This window comes from Pezoporus occidentalis, unplaced genomic scaffold (genome assembly GCF_034315485.1).
Source record: "Pezoporus occidentalis ecotype Australia unplaced genomic scaffold, CSIRO_AGI_Poc_V1 ctg194, whole genome shotgun sequence".
Taxonomy (NCBI): domain Eukaryota; kingdom Metazoa; phylum Chordata; class Aves; order Psittaciformes; family Psittacidae; genus Pezoporus; species Pezoporus occidentalis.
Window position 1 is genome coordinate 1,956,545 of NW_026913791.1, and position 27,318 is coordinate 1,983,862.

The 27,318-nt window shown below is 50.6% G+C and overlaps 1 protein-coding gene across 1 annotated transcript in view; it reads left to right on the forward strand.

Annotated features, from left to right (window-relative positions):
• The window catches only part of RNF220 (ring finger protein 220), a gene marked incomplete at its 3' end in the record, with an annotated part of 162,260 nt that overhangs the window by 110,955 nt on the left and 23,987 nt on the right, over window positions 1-27,318 (forward strand). The window contains exon 4 of the mRNA XM_062617337.1: window positions 26,979-27,108. Within this exon, the coding sequence (XP_062473321.1) occupies window positions 26,979-27,108 (130 nt within the window). The remainder of the gene's footprint in view (window positions 1-26,978; window positions 27,109-27,318) is intronic.

The following is a 27,318-nucleotide window of genomic DNA, read 5'->3' on the forward strand; positions in this document are numbered from 1 at the left end:
GGTCATGAGCCATTTACAGGGGGTCTCACCACACTGAGATGCTGCCATCAGTACTGTCATGAGTATTTTAAATATACGTTTCTGCTGAGCTTCACTGCAAGCAAAGACAATACTGTAAAGTACCCCCGTTCTTCACTCAGGACAGCTTATAATTCTCTGTAACGCTGATATCTGGCATATTTAGGCAGTGCATGGTTTTTAGGGTAGTCACTTACCACCTTTTAATTCATGTTGTAGAGCTAAAACGGGCTGGAGAAGAGTGTGGGGCAGTGGGAGGTTTGTTGGCACACTGAGATCTGCTTTCCACCCTCTCCCATCTGACCCAGTCTCAGAGCAGGTGGTCTCTGCTCTGCATCCCCAAATCCCTGATTTCACTTCACTGAGATGGGCAGCTTTGTAGCTCACCAGGAGCCATCCGGAACTGGATGCTGTGATCCCAGCAATGTCACCATCAGCACTGGCTTGAGGATCTGGCACAAGGACAGCAAGGGGACCTCATGCATCCTCTTGGCCATGCCAGGCTGAGCAAGGGAGGTGAGCTAACAGCTTGGGTAATTAGTCCTGGTGAACAGCAGTGCTAATGAGATGGAGAGTAGCATGCACTAACGGGGCTGTCTTGCTTCCAGGACATGAGACAGGAGCATTGCATGGTGCTGGGCTGTCCTGGGGGACGTACGAGCTCATTAGGAGCTAGCTGAGAGACATGATGCTGTGGCAGGGTGTCAGACCCTGCGGTGGGCAGCCCCAAGGGATGTAGGCAATGGTTCTCTGTATCAGGTGGGTGATGTGGCAGAGAAGCCTTCATGCCAATTCAGGCTGCTTTTGCTGGTCTTACTGGGTCGTCACTGGGATGCAATGGCACGGGTAGTTCTGTTCTGTGGTCTTTATGGGTCCCACTAAATCCTGTGTAATATACTCTAAATAAAGTTTACAGCTGAAATTGGTGTTTTACAGGGGGAAACCGATGTCCAGCTGCAGAGCTACAAACAAATGCACTGTATGCAAAGGGGAGAAGGCACCGGTGCCTCCTGCTGAACCCCAAGCTCTTTCTTGGGCCTGTCTCACTGTGTCTTAGGGAGACCGTAGCTTGTACTGGCTGGCTATGGCTCTGGATGTGCTCATCACCTCCCAGTGCCTCTTTCCTATAAGCAATTGAGACCAAAAGTCATTTGCAGAGTGAAAACAAATGACTTTCTGTAACTAATGCAGGGAATCAGTGGTGAGGGCAGAGGCAGGTGTCACGCACGAGGAAACTGAGGCAAGGAGCTGTGCTTCAGGGTCCTATAAAAAGGCTCTGGCAGAGCTGGAGGAAGCCCTGTGTCACCCTCTTTGTGTCTCTGCTGTTGGTGCCTGACACGGCGTACAGGGACTCAGCCCTGTGCTTTGGACCAGTGTGTCAGATGCACCCAAACCACCCCCATCGCCCCTTTTCCCCATGGCTCTGCAGCTGGAATGGCCAGTGGGCAGGGCTGTGCTCCGGGTTGCTCAGCGATTCCCAGACGTGCTGCGCTCGCTGTTTTCCGGGAACCCAGCGGCCTGAGCGGAGATAAATAAGTGATACAGACATCTCTGCACTAAACACACACGAGGCGCTCCTTCCCGCTGCCCCCCTCACGCACACAGTTCTATTAATCCTGACAAATTATGACGTACAGACGTGTAATGCAAACTGATTCATCATACATTCAAATCTGCTGTGCGGGAGCAGCGGGAGGGCAGAGGCAGACAAGTGTATTACACGGATAATGTATTTGACGTATTAATAAAACCAGCCGCATTGCTCAATCTGGAGAGAGGGGGGGATGCCAATACATCATGACAGATCACATATTGATGGAATCCAGATGTTGGGAATCATAGTCTTGGGGCCTTTCTTGTATTGACTAAAAGTAAAAAATGCAGGCTGTCAGCACATTAAATCTCCGCTTCACCAGCGAGTGGTTATTTATTTCTGGAGGATGAGGAAGCTGCTCCCTGCATCCCCTGTCCCATAGCCCAGCTATCTGCAAGGGAGGATGTGGGGATAGAGTTTTGAACCCTCCTGCGATTTGGTTGCCTATCGACTGCAATGACCAGACAGAGCACACGTTAATAGCGCCCCATCAGCTTGAAATCCTTGGCTATTTGATGTAAATCAGCATCAAAGTCATCCCGTTGAGCACCTGGCCTTGGATTTTAGCCAGTGAAATTGTCAAAAGCATCCCCCTTGGCTTTGCCATCGATGCTGTGGCTTCCCACATTTTGCTCCTTTTGGTCAATGATGCTGCACAGCTCCATCTCCCTTTTCATCCATGTTGTGAGTGGTTTGAGTGAATGTTACACATACATGCACACGTATATATGTAGCTATAAGGTATTTTTAGCATTTTTCAAGGAAAGGTATTCCATTACTCACACTCTCATGGGTAAAAGCCATTGTGCCAATAACAACTCCAACCTCTATTTTACCTTCCTGAGTCCTTTTAAAACGAAATCATCTTGTTTCAGATCTGTTTGGGTTGGATACTTTCTAAGGGCTGCTTGCATTCTTGAAGCCTGATTGACTTTGGCTTGTGTGTGACAAGGCGTTACGTTATCTGTTGGGGTACACAGGTACATGAATGTACTGGCTTGGCTTTTTGCTCCTCTGCCTGAATAGAGCCTTTCCCTTGAGCATCCTCTTGTTGCAGCGGGTTAAACCTGCTGCTCGGTGCACAGCCAGCACAGCAGGCTGCAATGACACTGAGAAGATGACAGAGCTTTATGCTAATGCTCTTTCCAGGGTTATTGTCACCCTGGAATAGGTGCTGTGCTCTGCATTTTTGGGCTCTACCCCTGCAAGCTTGCATTACCCGCAGAGGGGAGTGACCAGGAAGTGACTGAAACACAAATGGTCATTGCCTGGGAGGCCAGGGCAGCTCAGGTGAGGGGTGTGTGTTTCAAAAGTGATGCTTGCAGCAGAGAGGGAGGGAAGTTTGAGCACTAGGAAGGATTTCCTTGGATTCAGACCACTGGGACTCACATATAAAGCCTATAGAACTATTATGTAGTCTCAGAGAGAGACAAAAACTATACAGGAACTACAGAACTATATACACACATATAACTCTCTACATAATATAGAGCTATTATATTATATAGAACTAATCTATAAGAGCCTATAGAACTACTTGCATAGCATTTTCTCCCCAATCAGAATGGATAAAAAATCAAAAATCAAGGAATTTAGGGAAATATAAAAGTAGACATTGCCATCTTGGTACTTCCCCCAGAGGAGCCCCGCTTGGTGCGTGCCATGAGTCTGTGCCAGGCAAAGGGGGATGCTGTGAGGTCTCTGGTGTGCAGACATGCAGATTCCTGGCAGAGCACATCTGAATTCCTCTCCTCCCAGGGAGGATAGCCCAAACTGGAACTATGCTGAGTGATCAGCTTCACTGAGCCTTCCAACATACATCCCCAGCATCCTCAAATGGCTGGCAGCAGGGCAGGGATTAGCATCCAGCAGGTTTGCCAGGTGGGAGTGAGCCTGCCCCATGCTCTGGGGTCAGGACTTCACCACTATCTCTGCAGGTCTGCAGTCTCATGAGGGAGCTCAGCTGATTGTACAGGGAACTGGTGCTGCCCATTGGTGGCAGTGGCCCCATTTGCCATCTTGAGGAGACCCGGCCAGCCCCAGCTTTGAGCACACACAGCAGTGCTGCTGCCCTCAGGCATGGCTGGGGCACAGTGCTGATGACTGAGGTGAGCCTCTGTCCCCTACTCAGCCACCAGCTCCCTCTTGATCTGTGGGTGACCTGCACCATACAGGGCTTTCAAAAGTGAGGACAAGTCCTTCTGAGCCCAAAGTGCTCTTAACTCCTTCTTTAACCTCTGGAAGCCGTTTCTTTGCATGTGAAATGGAGACAATAAACACCTAGGTTGAAAGGGCAGCTTTTCTGTGCTAAGATAAGGGGGGTTGCTCTTTCCACTGGACTTGTTTGTTACAAGTGGATGGGTCTGGGGGCTGGACCGCTGTCAGGGAGAGCACACCAGCCCCAGAAAGTAGCAAGGTCGTTTTTCAAGTTGGAGAAAAGCAGCTTAGAGGAAATATAAATTGCACTGAGTGAACAGGACTTGAAAGCAGGGAGGGCTCCTCAGATGGGAAGCTGGGGAAAATGATGGAGGGAACGTAAGAATGACAAAGCATGTCGTTCCAGTGGAGTGCAAGATGATTTGCTTTAGCTCATTAAATACTGCAATAAAATATTAATAGTTATTGTCCCTCTATTTTTTGTAATTATCCTTGCAAAGAAGGATCTGCTGCAAGTCACTAATGTATTCCCAGCAGCGGGTTGCTTTTTAATACGGTGATGGCAGTCAGGGGTGAGGAGTGGGGGGAATGAAAGCATTTATGTGTGGCCAGAAAATAGTTGTATGATCAGGGTCTTTAAGGAACCAGCGCTGTCTACAGAGAGAGAAGACATGAGGAGGGGAAGAGAAGGCTGAGGGGAGGGGAAGAGGGTGCAGGTCAACCAGGGAGCACTTGAGATGAGATTTGAGGGCAGTCTGGTGTCTGCGCTCCACCTAACCCCAAGGAAGAAATTCATGCTGCCATTGCCCAGCCTGGAGCTCAGGTGTTTGCTGGTGGAGTGATTTCATTGCCTGATCACTCTGATGTGGCTATGAAGGACCTTGGAAGTGCCAAGGAAGTGCACACGGGAGGTAGACCTCAGGGAACTGCGTATTGTGCCATGGAGGGTCCCCTCCATCACAGAAGTGAGGTGGGATGTCCCCTGCCAGCAGCAGAGCCACTCTAAGGCTATAAGGCAGCAGCACCTACATCCCACCTTGTTGTGCTCTGACCACTTCCTCCACCTCTGGTTTCCCACTGCTTGAGCAAAGTGGGATGCAGAGAGGTGTTTCGCAGAGCTTGGCTTTCAGCTTAAACACAGCACTGGGGCAGGGAGCTGGGAGCAGCCAGTGGTGCCCAGGATGGGTGAGCGAAGTCTAAGCCTCAACAATGCACTCCTTGTGATCACTACTATGGGGCTTGAAAAGCCTTGGCTGGAGGACAGAGAAAGCTCTGCTGTCAGAGGAGGAGAAAGCAGGGATCAGGGATCCCACCATTTCTCCTGTCCCCAGGCAGGGAAAGCTGGGGAACACAGGTGCTAGTGCAGCGGTGTCAGCAGCAGTAGCAGCCACGGCTGTGAGCCCACCTTGGGGAGCAAAGCCTGCCCTGGTGATCTGCTCATCCATCCATGCAAGCCAAGGGCAGGGCAGCCATACCTATGATGCTGCCTCTCACAACAGGAATGCTCCTGCTTCCCACACTGGAGGAGGGACAGAGGCTCCAGCCCCACTCAGATCCCATCAGCTGGCGCTCAGCAGGGAAACGGTGCTGACAGGTACCTAAGCGAGGCAGAATTAAGGGAAATGATAATAAATGTAGATGGTCAGGCAGGGGAATGAAATGATCCATCTTTTGCATGTTAGTCAAGAGGTGCTCTCAGGCTCCCCCTCTCCCCGCTCCCATTCAATCAGGGCCTGTCAGACCTCCAGCAGGCTGGCATTTTTGTGAAGAATCTCTCTGCTAAAAATTGTTGTCATTCCTATTTCCTTGTTATCAGTCGGCGGCACCTCGGTGGAGCCCGGAGATTAACGCAGAATCACCGGGCGAGCATCCATTCCCGAGGAGCCCTATCCATTACGCTGAGCTCGGCGGGTCCCTCCTGCCTCACCTCCCACATTCATCATCTTTAACGCTGACAGCCCGGCGCAGGCCTTTCAAATTTATCTCGCCGCGTCCCGGGCAGGCTCTATCCGTCAAACTGCACGAGAGGGAGCGAGCGGAGCGCCGTCTCCTCTCCCCTGTTCATCGGGGAGGGAGAAGGGGGGAACAACCTGCCCGTGTGAGGGACTCGGTAAAAGATTGGTCCGAGATACACAATTAATCATGGCTTGCATCAATTTGCTTGATTTACTCCCCGGAGGGAGAAGGGGCGTAAACACGGCGTGTGCAGAGGCAGTGTGGAAACATAATGTGTCTGTCTATAGGAAAAACATTAACACATCATCCCCGTTGTGGGTGATTGATGGGGGAATGGGAGAGGGACAACCCAGAGCTGGCAGGGTGACAGAGAGCCAGGAGCTTGCCAGAGACATGGACCCAATGGAGATGAACCTCAGGGGCCACCGGTCAGGGCAGTCGGTGCTTGGCACGTCCAACCCACCTTGTGCTTCCCTACCAGTGCTCTCCCGGAGGCAGCAGCCTGGCCCAGGCATCATCTCCCAGGCTGAGACTCTGGATAGGGAAGGGAAGTGGGATGGGGGGATGCTGGCCATGCTCCATGCATGAGGCAGGTGCTTCAGGGTATGGATGTACGAAATGTCCCATCTCCAGGGTGGTGCAAGATCCAAAGCAAAACTGCTTTTGCACTTAAAAATTTCCAAGGTGTATTTCATGTTTGCCACCATGTCCTGAATAGGTAACACTGCAAATCGCTCTGCCTTGCCTGCCTTGAATTCCTCTTGTAAATAACTGTTTATACCTGTCCCTGAAAGTGGGTGAATTTCAGTATGAGATCCAAATGTGCAGAGTGTGCTTGTGAAGCCCTTCAGCAGTTTGGTGCGGGAGATGCCGTAGCAATGAAAGATGCTGTTGTTATTAGATCCCAAGCACGGGGTTGTGCCATCCCTTGAAGGCTCCAGCAGAGAGAAGAGGCTGACTTTTATGGAGAAAGTTACTGCTGTATTTACAATCCAAACCTCCTCGTAACCAGCCAGGAGGAGGAAATGCGGAGAGAGTGTGTGATGATTTAATGTGTCCTTCCCACGTGCCTTTCAGCTAAGGAGCCTCCTCCCTCTTTCACCAACCTGCACTTGGCCAGGCTCTGCCTTGGTTGTCACACCACATGGACAAGGGGAGTGGGAACAGAGGTTTAACCAAGGTCAAAATAGGAGGCCAGGAACCTGGAGACCCATGTCCTATACCTGCATCTTCCTTGGTAAAGTCTTTGTGGAAATCAACCATACCCAGGCCTCGCCAGGGTCTCCCACTAGTTTCCGGGGAGGTTATGGTGCTTGGAGGGGAAGGTGGGGGCTCAGGAGAGCTCACTGCTGCCAACAAGTAAATCTGCACCTGTATTTGTAGGGAATAACCTACCTGATGGGAATAGCTCAGTGTGAGGGCTGTGCAAGATGTGTGGATGCAGCTCTTACCACAAGGGACGAGCTGATTCAGCTCTTACTGCACAGACAAACACGTTTCCCCAGGCAGGTTACATCCCATGAGCTGTTTCAAAACTTGTCACCATTCCTGCTGTGAGCACCCACCTGAGCCGTGCTGCCAGGTTTGCTCCCTGCTTAGCTAGTGGTGCTGTTGATCAGGCTCGTTCCTGCCTGACCATGCATGGCCCTTGGCTGGGACCCTCCTGCAGATGCTCCTGTCATTTGGGCTCTGAACAAGCAGCAATTTCAACATGTATGTTTCTTGATGAGCCCAAGGGTGGGTTTAAAAGCTGGTCTTTCAGCTCTTTCACTACCTCGCTGTACAGGGTTTCCTTTAGTTGCACCCCAACATTTCTATTTGGGAAGAAGGGATACTAGGGCAGGGACATTTGTGTTCCATGGTGCTTTGTAAGTTAGAAATGCAGGAGACAGATTTAATCTGCCTTAAATGAAACCTTGAGTGGTGCGGGCATGACTGGGGTATCCAGGCTGTCCATTTGTTGCCCTCAGGTTTGCTGGTCCTTGGGATAAAAGCCTACTGTGCCACACCTTGTCATGTGCCTATCTCTCCAGCTATCAGTACAATGCTTCTGACCATTCCTATTCCTAAAACAGACAGTATTAATTAAACTCTAAGAATTAGCACTCCAGCCAAGGGCTGCTCCCATCCGCAGGAAAATTCCCATCGCCTCCCTGTGATATGCAGAATCAGCCCAATGCACCCAGCCCTTTGCCCTCCTTGGGATAGATGCGGTCCCTAAAGTACTCAGGCTGAGATCAGCTCTGTGGCCCATAATTCTGGGGTTGGTTGTGGTTTAAATTTACCAGTTTAATTTAGTTTTGTTCTCCCCTGATTTAGCTGCATCTGCAGAAAGGTTTTGTTTCTCCTTATCTTGTGGAAATTACTCATAATTTTGTAGTGGCTGTTTAATATATATATATATATGTATATGCAGGGTTTTACAGCCCATTTTTATCACCTTTTTATTATCTTGGGTCAAAAGCTTTACTGGGTTGCATTCAGGGAATTATGCAAACTAAGAGAAAATACCATAGCAAAACTATAGATTTTCTCATTAAACTCTGCTTGGACATGTAGTTATTGTAGTAAAACTCTAGTAACTATTACAGGCCCTAATATAAAATTATAGTTTGACACCTCAGCGTGATTGGCCTTGTACTGCGGTTACATTAACCCTTTCCATCCCATCGCCTGCTCAGACTAAAGGCTTTTGCTGTAAGCAGGTGAGCTGGGTTTAGTGGCCAAGCCTGGCTTAACAAACAAGCCAGGTTGACTGTGTTGGGTCTTAGGCTGGGACTCAGTGATGCTCAGACAAGGGAGGATCCAGCAACTCCAGATGGATAAAATCCAGCAAGGAAGTAGGATTTTGCTGGAGTTTGCAGCAGCCTGCCCCATCATCCCAGAAATTGCTTCATTCCCACCACCCAAAGACTGTAATTCTCCCTGCTCATGTGCATTTAAGGAGCGATGAGCATATTCAGTGACTTAATTATCTCAGACCAGATTTTCTTCTCAATTACACTCAAGTGAATCTATAGTGGTTCCATTCAAGTGCATGGTGTTAGTCCACCCTTGTAAAAAACAAAATCAGGTAAAATAGAATCCATGCATGCAAGCAAATCTCTACACCTCTGCCAGTAATGCTGCAGCAATCATGTGAGGGTACTGGGGACCATCTGACACAGTGACAGGGAGCTGTGTTTAAAAACACTGGGATGGTCCGGCAAGGATGGGCACTATTTCCTTCTGATTGTCTGATTAACATTTTAAAGCCATGTTGATAATAACCTGGGGTACTGTGACAGTTCAGCAACTTCATTTGAGGGAAACACTTAATCATATTTATTATGTAAACACAGCTTGCCATGCCCCCATTAAATTATTAATAGTACCATTAACATATTTACATATAAATCTTATAGCAATTGATGGAAATGGCTTCAAGAACCTTGCGTTAGCTCCCTTTTTATAATGGATTCTCTCTCACAAATACCCATTTATTAAAGAGAAAAAATATGAATTTTTTGTTAAATGTTCATGTCAAAAATGTCACCTTTGCAGTTTTGCAAATTGCCGTTTATGCAAAACCTACTGACTTGGTATTTTCCTGTCTTAAAAAATGGCCAGTTTAAAAATATTGCTTCAATAGCAGCAATTAAGGAGAATGAGAGTAAAGACATTTCAGTGATCTGGGGTTCTGTTGCATTTTCATTAGTGATCAAGTTGAACAACACACATACTGGGTGGGTTGTTCCATCATTTTATCCCTGGAGGTGCCCTGAAATGGTCCCAGTCCTTCTGCCTGTGGGTCAGTTTTTACGCATTAGCAAAAGCTATTTGTTACTACTGGGACCTGAGTTAATTTACTTTGGGTTGGAGTCATGCCCACATGTCCTAGCTGGAGCTGAGCTCTCTAATGTGACGCCATACCCCAGTTATGCATGAGGGATGCTGCTGTCCCAGGGAGTTCCTAGGATGAAGGTCAGAGGATAAGGCAGAAGGGACAAGCACAGTGGTTGGGGTGCCGGCCACCAAGAGCCCAGAGATCCTTTCTGTGTGTTCTATGAGAAGAGGTGAGGTCTCCTTTCAAAACAGGAGTGGGAAAATGAGGGAAATAGGTGGTATGGTTGGGAGCATGGCAGGAAGAGAAGGAGGAGGGTAGGGAATGTGAAGGCAGGATTTACCAGATGGGATAAAGAGGATGGTGGGTACGTTAGTCCTTCTCTGGTTTCTCCTCCAAATTCTGCATCTTTCCTAACCAGCCCAGCCCTGACTAATACTCCTAATTAGGCTGTATACTGTAATTCCTTAATATCTTCCAGGTAGCAGTGTCCCGAGGTGATTCATTCTCAGGACTGCCAATTTTCACAAGTTTATCATAAGACTCTTAGGATTTTTTTTGCTTCTTAAAGTTTCAGCCCCAGCAATTGAATGGTGATATAAGAATCTCAGTTTTCCTTTAAATAAATACCAAAGGTATGCTTCAAGCCCTGCGGTCAGGGCAGAAAGCTTAGGTATATGCTGCAAGCCTGGTCTTTAAGGCATAGAGACCAGAAGGCAAAGAAGAATGTGATCACAGCGTAATGGAGTTGTAGGATAATTTAGGTTGAAAAGGACCTCAGGAGGTCATTGTACACTTAATTTCTGGTGCATCTCATACTTAAATGGCAGTTTTCATTAACAGTTTTAGTAATAAAGTTAATAAAACATAGCTCACACTTCTGCATGAACTATGTATTCTATACATCTCCATATGGTGAAGTACAAATCTCTGCTGAGAGCCTGGCTCTTGCCCCTCTGGCACACCAAGCTGCGATGGCAGATACCCCACACCAGCAGCTCCGAGCTGAGCAGTGGAGAAGGAAAACCAGTGTGCTGGAAAGGAGCCTGAACTGGGATGTGCTAGGAGACCCAGCATGAGGCTCCCATCCTAGCTCCACTTAGGATGCACAACCTCAGCAAGTCATGCTCCCTTCCACACCTCCCTTCCTCCCACCTGAATACAGGGGTGAATAAGGCACTTTCCTTTCTGGAGAAGTATTCAAGAATGAGAACTCATTATGGTAATGCAGAAGCCATGGAAAGGCAGAGGAGGCATTGCAAAGGATTTTTTTTCCCTTTCTCAATTAAACAAATGTTCTCCTAACGCATCATGCCCAGCCCTCGTGTGTGCTGTTACAATTGTCTCTAAAAACTCTGCCTGATTTTTCGAGCAATTTCTCACGAAACAGGCACTTTCAGAAAAATCATAAGAAAGCAATCATTTCAAATTGGTCATTTGGGACCCAAATTACTGATCTAATACATTTTTTATTGAGGGTTCCTGAAAGGTTCCATAAAACACAGTCTGTGAAGCTGCCCAAACTTGCCAGCCTCCCAGTTTGACAAATCGAACCCAACAATCCACTTTGCAGCGCAGGTTTAGGGCTCGCGAAGCCGCCACCTCAATAGCAGCCTTTTATATTTCTCCATCAATAGTGCCTATCTGGTCAGGATTTTAAATTCCCTGGGATGTGTTGTTCATATTCTTTTGCCTGTGCCTGATTTTTGTGTCTGTGTCCAAGCTGCAATTCTGACATTGAGGATATATGGGGAGGGTTGACCTGGAATCCTCTGGCACTGCTGGGAGGAGCAAGCGAGAGGACAAAAGTTGGGTCAGGCAAGGAGAGGACTGGGAGCCAGAGACTGGCTTTTTTATTATTTATATTATTTTTATTATTTATATTCTTTTATTATTTTGTTGTATTATTTATAATGTTATTTATGTTTTTCATGAGGCTGTGCATAGATGGGGCTCCTATAGCACCAGGGCACTGTCCCTATCCCATTGAACTTGAAGGCTGAACAGAGAAAGAAGCTAAAATATGGGACAGACAAGGGATTTTGATCTTCTTTCTAGAAATGAGGGCTTAAAGCATGGGAAAATGAGTGAGACAGAAGAGGCAGTCCCTGGTCCCAGGTCTCTGTGCTATGTCATGGCTACATGACCACATTCCCCTCTTTGCAGCAGTTTTCTGGGGAAATAGGGATAGTGTTGACCCTCTTCCCAATGGCCACTCATGGTGATGAAGCACCAGCCTCCCCACTCACAAGGCACTAATCCAATACATGTTAATTACTATTTTGGCAGATGCTGAGGACTGCCTTGAGGTAGGACTGAAAAACCAGCTCCTCTCTGGGTTGAATAAAATCCAAAACAAAACCCCTTGAGCTGACAGCCATCTCCTTCCTGATGATGGACAGGCAGTATCCAGCAAGGAAAATCAAGCAGCACAAGGCCAATACCAGCTCAGCTGGCTAAGAGCCCAACCAAAATTGCTTTACTCCTTTAATGTCAGTTTTCCTTTTGCAAGATCTTCCAGCTGGGAGCAAGGCAGAAATGTAGGTTTGGGGGAGGATCTTCTAGCAGTGTGTGCTTCTTGGTTAAGCCAGCACAAGAGTGCTGAGAGGAGGGGGAAAGAGTGGGGCAGCTCAAGGGAGAGGCACAGAAAGCTGCTGGGAATCAGGCAGAGATGGGGATGGAGAGCTTGGAAGAGAGGGATTACTCTGTCCATGGCTCAGCATCCTTGAAAGCACATTGCTCATGGAACAGGGATGGGGTTGGTGCAGCACCAAAGCTCTTGGTTCCGGTGTCTCGGTTTGAATCTCACCCTGGTGTGACAGGCACCATTTAGGCAGGGAGAGGAGGCTTCCCTACAGGCCCCATTTCATCCAGGCTGCTCCTCACCTCTGGTGCCCTCAGGCTGTGTGCCTGCCTTGGTGCTGAGATGGCCAGCTATGTGTTGACATAGTCTCCAATGCCTCCAAGGGGGCCTGTTACTATTTATTGGGTTAGCGTACTGTTTTCTGCTGCCATTACAGTGTTACTGTGGGGATAATGCACAATGTGTAGTTAAAAACAGGAGCTGGAGTTGCTTTCAAGCTGAACACGGCCATTTTGGATATTGGCTGGGGCTGCATTGCAGAGGGGAGATGCTCTCAGCTGATTCTGCCTATGGTGATCGCCCATGGGTGATAGGGATGAGCTGGTAGTCCCTCCAGCCCATCCTCTGGTTTGCAGCTCCCCAAGGAGTGTTGCACAGCTCCCTGCACATCCATGGGCCCTACAAACAGACTGGAGTTTACTATTGTGCTGTTTCTCTAAGAAATATCCAACCGTCTATTAAAAGTAATAACCAATGTGATGTTTCATTCCCATTTCAAAGAGAACTTCTAAGCCAGACTTCAGACTGAAGCAGTTTCAAACGAGACCATTTATACATCAAGCAAAAAGGAAGGTGAAGCAAGAGCCACTTTAATTTGGTCTTGGCTGCAGTTGTATCATCAGCAGCTCTTACCTGTGCTGTCCAGTCTAGGGGTGATGGTGCCAGTTCATCACTGCTCTGTCAGCACGATGTTGGGCACATCTGCTCCCCTTACAGGAGATACAGGTATTTTTATTCTAGATGGGAAAACCATCGTGCAGACATGTGCTGCCAGCTGTGTGTTTCCTTCTGCCCTGGCTCAACCCTTCTTTAGGCATGTGTGAGCAGCAAGATGCCCATGTGCTTCCATCAGAAGGGCTGCATGACCCAGGGGGACATTGCCTGATCTCAACCCTGCCTTTTCCCTGTGCATCAGCACATTAGAGTGTGCAAGAGCAGGTTCATCTCCCTAAGGCTATATGCACCAGCCTGCTTGCCTCTATCCCCACCAGGTAGGAAAGCCACCAGCATCAGTCCCTTGCAGAGGGGTGGAGAGGTGTCAGGCCAGCATCTCGTCACAAGATCGCTGCACAGAGGCACATGGGGCCCTTGGCAGGTCGAGTGCATTACTCCCCACTCCACCAAGCTGCAGGTGCAGCTCTGCCAACCCCTGTCCTTGAACTCCCTCCAGCTGCTTGAAGGCTTCGCAGGGTGCGTGTGCTCCATCTCCTCTTTGCTCTCCTGATTCACGCCTCTCCCCTGCCGGGGCCATTCCCTGCTCTGCTGCGTGCCATGGCCGCCTGCCACAGCTCAGCCTCCCTGGGACGGTGTCTGATGAGCTGTTTGCTCTAGCCGGAGGGAAGAGCCAGCCACGGGGCAGGAGCAGCGGGCGGCTGTGACAGCACGTCTCCCGGCCCGCTGCTCCGCAGACTTGGATGCCGACAGGCGCGGAGGTGCCAAGTGCTGATCTGGCTTTCACGCTGTTGAAGTCCATGAAGTTGCTTTGGATTTACACTCATGGAAGCAGGATGGGAACTTGGCCTGAGGTCTCGATGCTGTCATAAAGCTGAAAGGGCCTTTGGACCCACTGCCAAGCTTTTAGTTAGGACGGAGGAGAGGAGAGGTGAGGCTTGGGGTAAGGGGAAGGCAGCCCTGGTCTTCTCGGTCTGCTGGGGAAAAGGTGGTGGCTATAGCATGGAAGGAACAGCGAGGGTCTGGGCAGGTCAGGACCCAGAAAGAGGGAGAAACAAGGACTTTCAATACCTTCCTCATGCTCCTCTGCACCCCCTCTGCCTATCAAAGTCACATTTCCTTGTGCATCAACCAAGGCACCCCAGGGACGGGGATAAGAGCATCCCTGTTCTGAAAAGCTGTGCCCGTGCAGGTCAGGACTGTGTGTGAAAAGCCAGATCCTCACAGCAGAGTAAGAGACTGAAGCATCGGGACATGTCCTTACCTTGTGCTGAGATTCCCTCTTTGGGGAGGGGAGGCTCTCAAGGCAGATTTCACCTTGTGCAAAGGGGTCAGTGAAAGGCTTGTGCGCCACTTAAATCCCACTTAAGCACTCTGCACTGGGGTGAAATTAACTCTCTCCACAGAATAAGCCATCAAGAAAAACTGATCTAAAAATCTACACTGGGCCACAGCCGAGCCGCGCTTCTATTAGCAAGTAAAAAAATATTTCCCATCCTTAGAGTTAAATGAGCCAATAGTTCAATCATGGAGCGAAAAGCAGCAATAGAGACGGGGATGCTGAGTGCCTCAGGTATTGGCAATCTATGCAAGGAATCACAATAAGTAGGACTTGCCTGTTTTCTCTGTGTTTAGCAGCAGTGTTATTCAACAACCTATTTGCAAATGCCATCTTCCCAAGTCCTTTTCTCCCCCCTCGTTAAAGTTGCAGCGATAATAGGGCGATTACACTGCAATAAGCTAAACGCAATCCATTAGTGGCACCACGGCTGTTTTTAGATCTTAAAAACAAAAATAATCAAAGCTGTTTAAGTTTTCTTATTATGCACATTAAAGGCAGGCAGCAGGGTCTGATCAAAGACACCACCACCCCTGTGCTCCCTCCGCCCACCTCCTGTCCCTGCATCTTGTCCACCCCTCTATTCATTAGTGGTCACAGCTGTGCAGTTGGCCAATTACTTGGGAATAATAAGTACATTTTGCAGTAAATTAAATATTAATTAGTCCTTGGCAGTTGTTTGGGGCTTTTTCTCCTTATTTCCCTCCCTCCACCTGAAAAGGCAGAAGGGATGTGACACTGTCAGTGCCTGTGTTGGCATGTGGGTGGCAGCGGGGGAGGCTCTCCTCTGGCCCTCTGCTCAGTCTCCTCTGTGGTGGCTTGCAGCCTCATCTTTCCTGCTCTTCCTATAGGATTTGCTGCTGCTGGGCTAGGATTTGTAAACCTATCCCCAGCTTTGACATTGTCTTTTTCTTCCAAGTCCTGTCTCTGCCTGGGCACTTAGCTCGGCAGGATAGGACACCATCCCTGACTGCCTGTGATGTGCCTGTGAGAGTGGTCTGGAGGCAGAAAATAAATCCATGTGGGGTTTGTTTGACCCTAGGAAGGGTCTCCTCCATGAGGTGCGAGGGTGCAACCCTCTCCCCAGCAGTGGTAGCAGGAGAGATACTACATGGTACCCTGGACGTGCCTACAAGGACTCATAGTGCCCTACTGCTGCATAGCAGGATTTCAGCCCAAACACCATATGCTGTGCCAGGAATGAAGAAGAGGAGGAGGGATGGGCAGGTGAAGCCCAGACCAGATCCCAGGCATGTGTCTGCTGGGAAGGATGGTTCCTTAAACTGAGCCATGTGGGCTGGTTTTAATGTTGTCAACATGTCAGCTTATATTAAGGTTTAAAGAATGAATGCAATGGAAAGAAAAAGTGAATGAAAAGAGCAGCTAAACTCCATGTAGGAGAGATGAGAGCCTGACAAGGGAACAGTCATGCTCGCCTGACATGGAGGGAAGACCTGTCCTTGCTCTAGAGCTCCCCAGTACTGCAGAGGCTGGCACAGGAGCCCCTGGGAGCCCTCAGCAATCAGGACAGGAGGGGAAGGTGCTCTGGTCATTCACCCTGCTGGTTAATTCTGGTTGGAGCCACTGTCCCGGGCTGTGTCTCCCTGATGTGCAGCACCACCTTAGCCCCCTGAAGCCAGGCAGGTGCCTGCAAACAAGGAGACGGGGTCCCAGCATCCCACCTGCCACCCATCCTTCCTCCCTGTCACCACTGCCAGTGTGAGCAGAGGACAGAGCTTTCTGTTCTCTCTGTTCTTAAGAATCCCTTACCAAGAGTTTCTGGGGCAGGAATGAGCTATGTTAGCAAAGCCAGAGTAATCTGTGCCTGTCAGCACATCCCAAGGTAAAAGGCTCCACTTGTCCAGCTCTTGGATTTACACTTTAGTAACAGCTCTGCGGGCTGCGCTGTGATGCACCATGCACCAGTTCACCCCTTGGTGCTCTTGAGTGCAATTAAGTTGTTTCTTTTAAATGTAGTTTGACAATACGCAGGTTAGGTTTGTATTTCACTTACAGCTTTTACTTGGGGACCAATAAAACCCCAGCTGGCTAATGTGAGATCTAAAACTTACATCTCACTCTTTGCCTTGGATATCTTTTCTATGGTAAACTATTTCTTTTGCGTTTCATCTTCTACAAGCTCCTCTTTCCATGCTGAGAAGCTGAGAGCTCCAGGGGCTCTTTGAAGACTATTTGCTATAGGATAGCAACTGGAATTCTCTTTAAACATCCACGCTTGCTTTGTCCTACAACTGGCCTCTTGGTGTCAACACGCAGTTTTGTGCGAGTTTCCTATGCAAAGCTAACATTTGCACGCTCCCCTGGCAATTGCACTTCCAGATCCCTCTTGTTCGAGTATATCCCACCGTTTATCCTTGCAAGCACGAGCAGCAGTTACTCCACGTGCCAGACGAGAGGCAGCATCAAGGCCTCTTTAAAAAGGAAGATTTAACCAGGTTATGAATGAGCTGCTGAGGTAGGAGGGATGTGCTGCATGTCCTAATTGCTGGTCAAAATGGTCCACGTTTGCACTGCAAGTACTTGGTCCTCCTACCTCTGAGCCTTCAGGTTCTCATCACACCATTAAAATGCAACAAAATCTTCTTGGAAAGGGTTATTTGACAGCAGGATGAGGCGCACTCATGCAAAATCCCAACACATTTCAATGTCGGGCAGTCAGACATCTCCACCTACGAGCATCCCCCGGACACTGACCCTGGCATGCTGGTGGAGTACGTGTGAAGGGTGAGGTGGCATCAGGCTAGCAACACAAATCACGCTAAAAATGCCAAATAGCTGCGTTTACGTGCATTCACAACCCGAGGGTCGTGCTCTTGCCATAAAAAGGAAGATGAACCCCAGCGAGATGGGAGCAATGTTCCCAAGGATGCCTCTGGGAGGGAAAGATCAAGAACTGATGCTCGTAATGGCCTCGGCTGCTGAAACAGTCAAAATAATAACGGGGTGGGGAGGATGCTGGAGGGGATAGATGCAGCCAGGGAGCCATGTGATCAGTGCCCATCGTGTGCTGCTGCATCTACCAGTGACACCCCATTCTCCCTGAGATGTTGCAGGCCTTCGGTGTGCCTATCCCAGCATCCAACCCCTTTTCAAATCCCAATGGAGGTCTCTGTTGTGGGGTGGAAATGACCAAAAAAGCTCTAGCAAAACCCAGAAGAAACAATATTTTCTTTCTCTCTGGTGTTATTTTTTCACTCTGTTTTCATTTCTGGTCTTCCTTTGCCATCTCACGGCTCTCTAAATTCACAGGAGCTTTTCCTCAAGGTGAAATGAAGGCTCCGGGCTGCATTTGGTGGTGCTGGCAGGGGGAGAATGAGGGTCAGGGAGGGTTAAGCAGGGAGGGGGCAGTGCAAGAAGGCGTCCTGATCTAGTGATTAAACAAAGGGATTCAGCCAACATGTGTAAAATTAAGTGATCAAGAGTTGATTACAGAGTGCATTGATTGTGTACTGATGGATTAAACAGAGTCGTGCTCGGGATGCGATTTTCCGAGCTGGGCACGAAGAGCACAGGCAATCGACGTGTTGGCCAGAAGGACCCGCTTCTCCCAATCCCTGGCTTTTATACATTCTCCGGATAAATCTGCAGAGAGGCCCGTGGAATTATAATCGATTATCCATTCCTCAAAGTCACTTAAGGGCCCTGAGCTACAAGCTAAAGTGCCGGTGCTGCGAAGAGGCATTGGGTATGCGCCGGCATGTGCAGGTGCTGGCGCGAGGGGAAAATGTGGCAATGACCCTGTGTGCTGCAAGCTGATGAATCTATTTTCTTGTAGGAAATAGTTTTGACAGTTCAATATCTGTGTTTTCGATATGTGCCCCACACACCCCCGAGGGAGGAGAGGAGAGGAGCTGGGAAGTAGGGGGGAATAAGAGGGGGGAAGGTAGGGAAAGGCTCTACCCCATCACCCCTTCGAATTATAAGCATATCAGTATATCACCAACTTAACAGGCTGCCCTCCAAGTCAAGGGCATGGGAGCAGTGTGTCTGCTTGTGAGCATCTGCTGCAGGGCCAGGATGGGGCTGGAGCCCCTCTTGGGCACCTCACTGGGCTGCGGGGGGACCCAGAGCAAGCGCCCAGACCACTGGCACTGAGGTGCTCCCTAGGCTCTTGTTTCACTGTCAGTGGTGAAGGCAGAGTCCTGTTTTCAGGCTGATCCTGTCTCTCAGGATGTGGGCAGACCCTTCACCGAGGACCCCGAGGAGCAGGAGGATGGGGCAGTCTGGTGCAGCCTGGTGCAGGATCATCCTGCAGGTTTTGCAGGAAGCTTGGGATGTGGAATGAGGCCAGGACAGAAAAGACTCCTCAGTGCTACCCCTGTGCAGAACTATTGCTCCTGTTCAAGACTGCATCCCAGTTTTTGGTGTGGATGAGCATACTATCCCATCTGGTATTTGCCATGTTCATCTGATATGGATGGGCAAGGCACAGGCCCCAGAAATGTCAAGGACATCAGAACCCAGCTCTCTTATGGGCTCCCAGCCAGACATGGGGATGTCCGTGTGAAACTCCCACCTTCTCTAGTTCCCATTGCTGTTACTTTTTGGCAGCTAAAGAAGGTATTTTCCTCCAGGTCTTTCCACCCCAGGAGCTAATGCAGAGCAAGGATAACCAAGGCACACTTTGGCAATGCAGCCACACAATTCCTCCTCTCTGCCCTTTCCCACCAGGCTAGCAGGAACCACCAGCACAGGTGACTGGTTCAACAAGAGACAGCAAACAGGGCCAGAGGCCAAGTCTGGCGGTGAATGTCACCCACCTGACAGCACTGAATGCACAGCCCCAGCCATGTGAAGAGGAGGGATGAGAAGGCATTTGGTCAAGCCATATCCTGGCTGCATGGTGTGACAAGGCCCATGGGATAAAGGGCAACTCAAGGATGCGAGGGGAAAGAGGTGCACCAGGCTCCAGGAGATCCCCCAGGCTGGAGCGACAGGGCTATAGGATTCCCTCAGGAGCGTTCCTGCCATTCCATGTTCACTGAATCCAGGGACCCCACTGATGCTGTGGAGACCCAGCTGCTCCTCAGGACTTGTGTGTCTTGGAGACGAGGCAGTGGGTTGGAGGAGGCTCCAGTTTCACTGCCAGAGCAGAGGATGGTGGTCCAACTCTGTGGTCCTGAGCTTGCCCAGACTCATAGCAGCACCCATGTGAGAGAAGCTGGGGTGGAGAAGGGATCATCTGTCTGCTCCTACTGTCCCAGTTTGATCCATCTCCAGCCCAGTGTGGGTCATGGCCAGACACCAGTGTGCTTCCTCAGGGTAAGCCAGCATGGGCAGCATGCCCAGCCAGCAGCCACAAGGAAGGAGGACAGTGACAGAGGCAGTGCAGCCCCTTGGCATGCTCTCAGTGCTTCTCTATTTCCCTCTTGTGAAGCCTAGGGGGATGTTTCTGCTCTGCTCTAAAGCCGTGTTATGCCCAGGAGCAGCACCATGGGGAGATGGGACCACAGCCCCTCCCAGCCTTCCTCTTCCCCTCTTCCCTCTCTCTTCCAGGTCCCTGTCACACTCTCCCTTTCCAGCTCTCCCAGCGGCCCGTGGCCCTCTCATCGAGGATTCATTGTCTTGTCAGCCTCTAGTTAGCCGGCATGCGTGCAAATCATAAATTACCCCACCCGGGCCTCTGCTATGCTTCAGCACAGACAAAAAAATTGCACTCCATCACCGTGTCTCCCGGCTTTTAGTGGTATTGATCAATGCTGCTCCCTTCCCACCCACCCCCCCTTTTCATTTTAACCGAGCCGGTTAAGTGCAGTATCTTATTTTGTGCTGGGACAAATGAAAAGAATATTAGCAAGGGCTGAAATATATCTCTTTTTTATCTCTCTGCTACTTTTTTATTGAATCTTTCTGAGTAGGTGGCTTTCCGCAGGATGACAGCCTCATGACAGGCTCCTCATTAGAGCCGAGACAGTAATTGTGATGCATTTCCCTGCGCGGCCTTTTCACTTCTCCCCCCCCACTTATGCCTTTCCTCCTCTCTCCTTTTCCCCTGATTTGTAAAGTGATTGGATGTACAGACTCACTCAGTTTCTTAAATTATTGCCCAACTCAATCCATCTTCCTCTGCCCTGTGCCGGGTGTCCGTGATGTCCGCAGATGGAGAGCTGGGGCCAGGATCATGAGCGGTGGGGTCGGATGCTCAGAGGGGCTCCTCACCTCTCCTTGCTGCTGGACTGCCACCCGCCATGGTGCTGGACCCGATGGGACATGCAACAGCCTCTGAAGAGCACAGGGTGCTGTTTGAACACACATCTTCATTGAGCAACCCTTGGGATCATCCCAACTGGTGGTAGCTCTGTGCCACCAGCACCAGTTTATACCAGTCCTCTCCAGTATGCAGGTAGCCTGGAGAGGCAGCCACAAGAGCAACTCTTTTCTTTGGAAGGAAATCAATATTTCAGCAAGCTTTTCTGCCTCAGATCCCTCTGCAATTTTTAGCCTCAGGAGAAGCAGGTGCATTTTCTAAGCTGCTTGGTAGCCTGGGCACCTTAGCAGGGAATGGTGTCGGGGATCAGGCCCTTAAAGGGAGGCAGGAGGCTGAGCTCAGCCCTTTGCTGTGCTTCAGTTTGCTCATGAGGTTGTAGAGTCCCTCACTCTGTCTGTCCCTCTATGTGGTTTATATAACCCACCTGGATAAAGCCTGCTGTCACTCATCCCTGGATAATCTAAGTCCAGCTTCTGCTGATGCCCTGTGGCAGCTCTGCGCTGTGATGCAGGAGTGAAAGAAGTGACTTCTCAAAAGCCTTTTCTTACTTGAAAAGCCACTTTTCCAGACTGCTCCCTTCCTGCCAGCACAGACCCTCAAAAGGCACATGCTTCAGGGAAGGACAGGTCTGCTCAGCCCAGGGGGATCCCTTGGTGATCTGGAGGCACTACGGGGTCCTTGCAGAGTTAGGTTGTCCTGCGGATGCAGTTGTGGCCAGATCACAGAATCACAGAATCACATACTTGTGAGGGCTGGAAGGCACCTCTGGAGATCATTTAGACAGGTTACACAGGATAGTGAACCCAGCCACAGCATGCAAACCTAGAATCACCTCATTGCCCATCTCCAGTGCCTGGCTCTACATTGCTCTGTGCAGAGCAAGTGCAGGAGAGGCCAGATCCAGGGCACGGGGTCCTGGGCAGCACACTGAGGTCTGAATCTCATACAGCCAAGGTCTGCATCACACAACCAGCCAGGAGCCCACAGGAGGGGAAGAGGCCGCTGGACAGAGCAGGACATGTCCTGACCTCAACCACCTCCCTTCTGCAGGTTTTGGTGGGCCACGTGCCTTTTGGTCACAGTCAAAACCATCAGGGTCCATGGCAGCGCCTAGCAGCAGCGCCGGGAGCACAGCGGTAAAGAACAGGGAGATGGGAGAGCAAAGAGCAACGTTATTCCTGCTCTCACTTCACCACCAAACACTTTGTGCCTCTGCTGTTATTCCAGGGTGCTCTGCGCTGACACATGAACCATCTCCACCTTCCTTGCCCCACTGTTGTCATCCTCCCCCAGCTGTGGCTGCCACTTACTGTCAGTGCTCTGTGAGCCCCGTCAGCTGCAGCGCAGGATTGCCAGGAGAATAGCGAGTGTTTGGCTATTTCCAAGCTAATATGGGGCTTTCTTTGAATTATTGTTTTTTGAGCTGGAAGGAAAAGAGGCTTGTCACACGAGATATCTGCTATCAGTACACAAATAACAGCAAGCCCATCATCGAATGGAAAATAATCGCTGCAGAAACCGAGTTGCAGAGGAGCCGGGAGGGATTATTACAGGCGCTGGCAGTGGCGATGCTGTCAAGGAGCCTGTGTCAGCACTTCCATTACCACCCACCTGGTTTCAGCACGGCCCCAAAGCGGTGTGCGGGGCCCCAGCATGGGGTCATTTCTCTTCAGAAGAGTCTCAGATCAACTGGCTTTGATTGGGTTTAAATGATGGAGTGTTTAAGAGGGAGAGAGAGGAAATAGGAGGGTGAGATGGAGGGAGGCATCTCGGAGGAGGGGCAGTTTGGTACTCAGACAAGTGGAAAACAGTTTGAGATAGGAGAAATCAAAGAGTCGGGAAAGAAGAGCTGGTCCTCCAGGGGCAAGTTTGAGATGGCCGTGAGGAAGGACAGTGTGAGGAGATGACCTGAAGCCTGGGCAGATGTGCTGAGGTCTGCCCAGCAAAGGGCTCTTAGGAAAGGGCAAATGCATCCCCAGCAGTGGAACGTGGTCCCATCTATGCTCTCTACCTGCTGCCACCGCCTGTGCCACTGGGGTGGCAGTCCCTGAGGAGGCACCTGGCTGGGGAAGAAGCCATCAGCAGAGCTGAGCAACTGAAATAAACAATTTATTTCACTCATTTGGCAACTTGCTGAGCTCTGGGCCTCATGCCTGTAAACTTCGCTCATTCAGAGTGACTTGGGAGCATCATTTGTTCTGTGCTGCGTAGTGAGGAGGAGCTGTATACATCACACGCTGTCGCAGCTGTTTGTGGGCTGGGTCCCTTTTTTCCTCACTTAAATACTCTCCAAAACAGCAGAATGGCTTGTGAAGGGTTAGCTTTCCCTTACAAATGACCTGGCTCTGGCCTGCAAATGCCTCGCAGTGCTGACAGCTCTCCATTCCAGGGCACAGAGGTGGGAATGTCTTCATGCCTTCACACCTACCGAGTGCCATGCTTGCATTCCTGGTACCTGAACCCAGCTTCCAGCCTGGAGCCCAGGTCCCATTAGCAGTCGCTTTGCAATGAATCCAGCCTGACTCAGAGGACTCAGGAGAATTATTTTGGATCCATGGCAGTGTAATTGAGGTCAGGATCTGGCCCTGGATCCCCAGCTGGGTCAGACGGGTTCACTTCAGTCCCCCTCTGAACTGGGATCTGTTTGCAGACACCCTCCAAAGGAGCCCTTGGACAAATTCTCCCATGCAGGGGTGTCTGCGCATCGAGCCCTCCGCTTTCAGAGCAGGAAATATTGGATTTCAACACTTGGAGTTAAACATTTCCGCAGAGCCCAGGAGATGGTGCAAACAGCAGGAGCACCACAGCTCTGCCTTTTCATCTCTCTGGCACTGGTGAGCAGGGGGTCGGCAGCGGGGGAAGCAAGCAGAGCCGAGGAGGGTAAACACTGGAGTGGAGCCTACCGAGTAACCAGAAAGCAAAGAGAGAGAGAGGGGCAAAGAAAACAAAAACACAGCTGCCAAAAAACAAAAGCCTGAAAAGAGCCATTCAGGGTCTCCCAGGAGCGAGTTTGGCACAGGGCAGCAGTGTTCACTGCTGGAGCAGGCTCCGGTCCAGCCCACTCAAGGATATGGACCCTGGGCAAATCAAAGCTGCCTGCTGCCCCGAGCAGGGTAAGCATCTACACCCCAGCACGGTCCAGCCACACAGAGTGCAGCATCCTTTGCTTGTTAGTGATACCAGGATGTCCCTGCTCTGGAGAAGAGGGATGTATGCATCTCACTTCACCTTTGCATTCAAGAACAAAAGCCAGGGACTTGCAATGTGCATCCTCTCCCTCTCCTAGCACCCCACACTGCAGAGCTGGGTACCACTGCCCAGTGAGAGATACCACAGTGTGGGATGTGCCAGGCTTTGGGGCACGCTGCGGATGAGGATGCTGCTGATTTGGGGAGACACATCCCGCTGGCAGCCTCTGTGGCACTGCAGGATGCAGCAGGTTTCATGGACCTCAGGAGAGTTGCATAGGTGTCCCTGTGGCTCTGGATATGATCCCCCCCTTCTGACTGTCACTTGCACTTAGCCTTGCTCCTGCAAAAGCGCGGTTGTCAGCCCCTTGGGCCAGGAGCTAGGCTCCTTCTGCCTCCTGCTTTGCAATCTGTACATCAGGGACTTGGCTGCATGTCCAGGTCCCTGTTCTCCTGCCTCTCTGGAAGCCCTTACTCCAGTGCAAGCACCAGCCTCCTGCACTCATTGGATCAGGGGATTGTCCCTGACTGTCGCAGCGATGTGGGGTGACAGCTGTCATGTCCTTCCTTGGCAGAAATTGGTCACCATATCATTGATGTAGTCAGTGGGTAAGGCCATTGCTGCTCATTTCTTCTGCTGTCCCAGGCTGAGGTTGGGAGTGGCCATGGAAGGCAGCAAAGCTCCTTCCTATGACCTGAGATCTCTACCCACTGAAATCCAGAGTCACCTCTGCTTAGAAGCATGCAGCCCATGGAAAAGCCCCAAAGAACAACCAGGGGGTGAGAACCTGGGTGTGCAGGAGGTTGAAAAAGGCACCAGCCTGTTGGAACTGACCTGGTCCCCAAGAGGGACCCCATCTGCGCCTGCTGGTCTAAGGCTGTCCATCCCAGCAATGGGGTCCAGGACACTGCCATCCCCTCCCTAGAGAGCAGAGACCTGGAGATGCTCAACCTTCAGTTCACCCTCTGGTGCTGCTGAGAGCATCCCTGCCCCACCATCCCAAGCTGTGGGTGGCAGGCGAGGGGCTCACGGGCCCCACGGCGGTGGCCTGGTCTGGGATCAGGGATGCGGTGCGGTAGGGCGGAGGGCAGCCTGTTTACCCATCCATCTGCACACCCCACAGCGGGGATCCAGCAGGATTTCCCGTCTGCTCAAAGGCTGCCTGTTTATTTTGGGAGGGAGACTCAGACAGTTCCATTGTTTTGCTGTGAAGTTGGGGTTATAAATAGCAGGTGGTCGGGGATGCTCTGGGGTTATTTTGGGCCCCCACTATACAAAAGTGGAAAAGCTCCAAGAGGAAGGTGGAATTACTGAAATGCCGACCTTTCCCGCAAGGGTCAGCAGGAGCTGGCTGTTTGGGTTGGGTTCTGGGCATTATTTAAACACAAGGGAAGGAGGAGAAAGGAAGGTGTCCCAGTTGCATGGAATTCATTCTGTGTCCTCCCTGGCAGAAAGGTGGTAGGGATGAGGAGCTGAGGTGCCTGAGGTCTGCCCAGGAGCCATCAGGAGCAGCTCACATCCAGTGGAGAGACCACTTGCGTTTTCCTCTGCAAATGGAAGAGTTCCCAGTGGATGGAGAATAGGGAGGTGGAGGATGCCACATGGCAGTGGCCTGCCCCTACTTGTCCCTCATGCCTCAGTTTCCAACCTCTTCTATAAGGAGGCTGAAAAAAAGGGCAGGTAACACCTCGCCAATAGCCCCTCTCCTGCCAGGCACGTACTGTGTCCTGCTGGAAGTCAAGGATGAGCTAAGGTGACCCTCAAACTTATTTCAGACCCTTCCTCTCATTAAATGCCTGCGCCAGGCGGTTACACAGTGAGCAGCAGGACCCAGTAAAGCCACTCACACCAATGTTTTATACTTTGAGAAGGTCTATTCCTTTAATGGGGATTCATTTAACTGGGCTCTGCCATCGTTAGGAGCCATAAAATGGCACCTTTTGGCTCCTGATTGGAAGGCCATGGTGCACGCAGCCCCCTCGTATCCAGTGCCGGCTGCTTTATTGTGCATTACTGCCTCTCAGTCGGATTTAACCAATTTGATCCATGTCTAATACATAAATAAATAATCCAGCAGGAGGGTTCACGTTGGATGACAACAGGCAGCTATAAAGCATGTTTCTCCCTCCAGAGCCATCTGAACCAGGCTCCGCACGCCCTCTCATGAGCAGAGCTGCTAATACAGCTGGGAGAGGGGGGCCTGGAGACCCGCAGGCTCCTCTGTTTTATTGAAACTTCATTGTTTGCTTTAGAGTTTTATTTCATGTTAAATAGATGCTGTATATGCCTTACAGAGGGGGCAATAAAGTTTCTGAGCTGGAGGAAATTGGCTTCGGAGAAGGGATTGAACCAAGGAGATGTGGTTGGGGAGGGGAACAGCAGGAAGGATTTTTGGAGAGGAGGGTGTGAGGCTGCATACTGCTTCCAGGTGGCCCCAGGGGCTTGGGACTGGAGACCACAGGCATCTCACCTAGGAACAATGCAGCCCCAGGGTCCTGGGGCTCAAGCAGATGAAGGGTCCAGAGCTGCTGGTGGTGAGGAAAGGGCAAGGGACACCACCCCAGTCCAGAAACAAGGTGAGCCTGGTCCCAGTGACCACAGGGACAGCCATGCTGAGCATCCAGACCTGCTTCCTGCTATCCACAGCCTGGCACTGCAGGGTCTCCTCTGCCTCCCAACCATGTGGGCCCATGGGGAATCACTCTGCCCTTTGAAGGGGTCATCCTGATCCACCTGACTTCAGGAGTGCTGAGGAGGATGAAGACAGCTCTTCTTGACTTGCTGTTATTTGTTCTTCGGATCAGGGGGCAGTGCTGTGTCATACCGCCTTGCACTGCAAACTGGGAAAGCCAGGGTTGCATAGCGTCACTCCCAAAATGTGGCTCTTGCTGCTCTCCAAGTAAGACTGGAGAGCCCATAGCTGGAGATGGGATGCTCTCATGCCACTTGCTGTCCTGCTGCAGAACAGAGCTAGTCCCTGACCGAGGGAGCATGGGACAGGGAGAAAAACCGGCCTATACCTGGAGAAAATTCCCTGGTTTCAGACCTTGGCTAGGACAGAGACCAGGGCAGAGTGCAGGCGGTCCTGACGGCAGCCGATCAGAGCTAAAGCTTTCTTCCTTCTTTTCCTTCCCGCAGGCAAAAAGAAAGCAACCTTGTTTGACAGCCAGGCTCCGATCTGCCCCATCTGCCAGGTCCTCCTTCGCCCTGGGGAGTTGCAGGAGCACATGGAGCAGGAACTGGAAAAGCTCACCCAGCTGAACATCAGGTAAGCAGCTCCCTTGGGTCCACCAGCATCCCTGCTTAGCAAGCCAGGGTAGCTGTGGATGGCAGAGGAGATGATGGCACTCACAGCTACCAGATACGGGAGATTTAATGCTAGCCAGTGGGGCAGAAACATTTCCCTGGAGTTCACTGCAGCGGTAAAGCCTGGTAGAAATGGGTACAGACACCCATTTCCCTGCGGACATCACGTCGC